This window comes from Cariama cristata, unplaced genomic scaffold (genome assembly GCF_000690535.1).
Source record: "Cariama cristata isolate BGI_N322 unplaced genomic scaffold, ASM69053v1 scaffold20064, whole genome shotgun sequence".
Taxonomy (NCBI): Eukaryota; Metazoa; Chordata; class Aves; order Cariamiformes; family Cariamidae; genus Cariama; species Cariama cristata.
The window spans coordinates 41,642-43,645 of record NW_009612598.1 but is presented as its reverse complement, the minus strand read 5'-3'; the positions used below and the strand labels follow the sequence as shown (position 1 = coordinate 43,645).

The 2,004-nt window shown below is 53.4% G+C and overlaps 1 protein-coding gene across 1 annotated transcript in view; it reads right to left on the bottom strand.

Annotated features, from left to right (window-relative positions):
- Positions 1-1,713, bottom strand: part of IGFBP2 (insulin-like growth factor binding protein 2, 36kDa) — a 4,439-nt gene extending 2,726 nt beyond the window's left edge. Inside the window, exons 1-2 of the mRNA XM_009698720.1 lie at positions 1,489-1,713; positions 1-15 (exon numbers count right to left, since the gene is read on the bottom strand). The exon at positions 1-15 is cut by the window's left edge and continues 150 nt beyond it. Of these exons, the coding sequence (XP_009697022.1) occupies positions 1-15; positions 1,489-1,620 (147 nt within the window). The 5' untranslated portion in view covers positions 1,621-1,713. The remainder of the gene's footprint in view (positions 16-1,488) is intronic.
- Between the last annotated feature and the right edge of the window lie 291 nt (positions 1,714-2,004).

The window sequence follows — 2,004 nt, the reverse complement described above, 5'->3', positions numbered from 1 at the left end:
CTGCTGACAAGGGGTCTGAAAAGAGCCCAGAAAGCAGAAAACAAAAACAAAAAAAATCAGAGCAATGGAACTATTCCATGTCAACACGCTGGACAATGGAAACCCAAGTAGGGCTGAACACCTGTGTGCACCTCCTCATGACACAGGTTTGCCACTGGGTCCCACTGCAGACTTCACCTGCAGGCACCCAAAATCAGAGTGCTGCACATCCACACATGTCAATGTTTGGAGATCCACACAGGGGAAAATGCACATCTCTCCCACGTGCCATGTGTCTCACGTGTCCAAGAGCCAATATGACACCAGGTCACAGGCCCTGGAGACACTGAGGAGGAGAAGCCTCAGAGATGCTCCCATGGGTCACATAGGTGGTAACAAGTGATGCGAGTCAGAACTAATCCAGACAGACCAGGAGCGTTTCCATGAGCATAGCCCAGATCCCACACCTGTGATGCAGTTTTGTCCCAGAAGTGCAACTCAAAGCATGTGAGACCCCATAAGAGTGGAGGGGAAGCCCCAGGAATGAGAGCACCCAGCAAAGCCAGTCTCTGGAGGCATCCCTCTTGCTCCACAGCAGCCCCAAGCCAGGGCTCCCAGCCAAGGCAGTCTGGTCTCACCTGATGTGAGCCGGAGTCCACACCTCTCTGCTTCTGCAGTTGCTGTTTTTTTCCAAAGGAGCAGTGGCAGTGTGGGAGCTCTCTAAGCTGACGGTGCCTACACCTTACTTTGAACCTCTGCTTTGCCTGTTCCTTGGAGGGGATGAGGCCTCTGTTTTCAAGCCCCTTTCTGTCCCTGCCCTCCCCAGATATAAATACCCTACATGTTCATAGAGATACATACCACGGACCTTTTGGGCAGCTTTGCCCCCCCATCCCATCTAGTTGCCTTGACGAAGCTTCCCACTAGAGGGAAACCACGGCCAAGGACTGGAGGGCAAAGACAGGGACAGGGAAGAAGGGGACCGAGAGGACTCCGGGCACTCTCCCTGCTATGTGACAGCCCCACAGCCCATCCTCGGGGGCTCTGGGTCCCGTCCCCCCTCCCTGCCCCAACCTGGACTGGGGCTGCCCTGCAGTAAGCGGACAGCCCCCCGCCTCCCTCCCCAAATCCCCTTGGGACATCCCTGGCACTTGCTTAGGGAAAAAGGGTGTGAGAAAGCCAGTTCACGGGCAAAGGGCAGGCTCGCATCCCTGCGGAGGTAGGTGCCGAGCCAGCGGGACCCCCCTTCCCCAGCTCTGCTGTCAGGAGGTGAAGCTGCAATGAAAATAACGCCGCCTCGCCAGCACATCAAAGTTCATCAGATGGTGTGTTCGGCCCCAGCTTCAGGCCAAAACAAACGTTTGCTTTTCCTTTTTTTCTCTCCCCCTCTCCCCTCTTTTTTTCTTTGTATTTTTTTTTCTTTTTAAGACAGTTTGTTGCAGATGTTGCTAAGGTTTTGCATTCGGCATTTCCCAGCCAGCTAACTCCCCACACTCCCTGCCCTCTCACCCTGCCCGTCGACAGCCGTGACTTCTTCGAGTCCTCATGGTTGTGATGGGGCTTGCCGACTTTGCCCATCTGCCGCTGCTGCTCGTTCACCTTCTCCCTCATAACCGCCAGCTCCTTCATGCCTGTCTTCATGGGCTTCCTCCCGCCAGCTCCACTCAGGATCCCCGTGGTGCCATCCACGTGGTTCTCAGCAAGGATGCTCTCGGACCGGTCATCACCATTATCTGCAGGAGACAGGGCACACAAGGAAAGGGTCAAGCTCAGCCAGGCACTCTCTCACGTGTTCATCCTGTCCTGGATCACTTTCAAGCATGGCCAGTTACCAAGCCATAAAGTCTTTGCATGCAAAAATTTTAAATTGCATTAGCCCTTTCATCTGGAAGGTGAGAATAGATCCTTTCATTCTGGAGTTATTACCAAACTAAAAGACAGTTTAGAGAGCAGGGGAAATCGTTGTTGGAGAAGTTCTTTCTGGTTTTTCTTTGACCTTCTAAATTACTTCCCGGAGAACGTAAT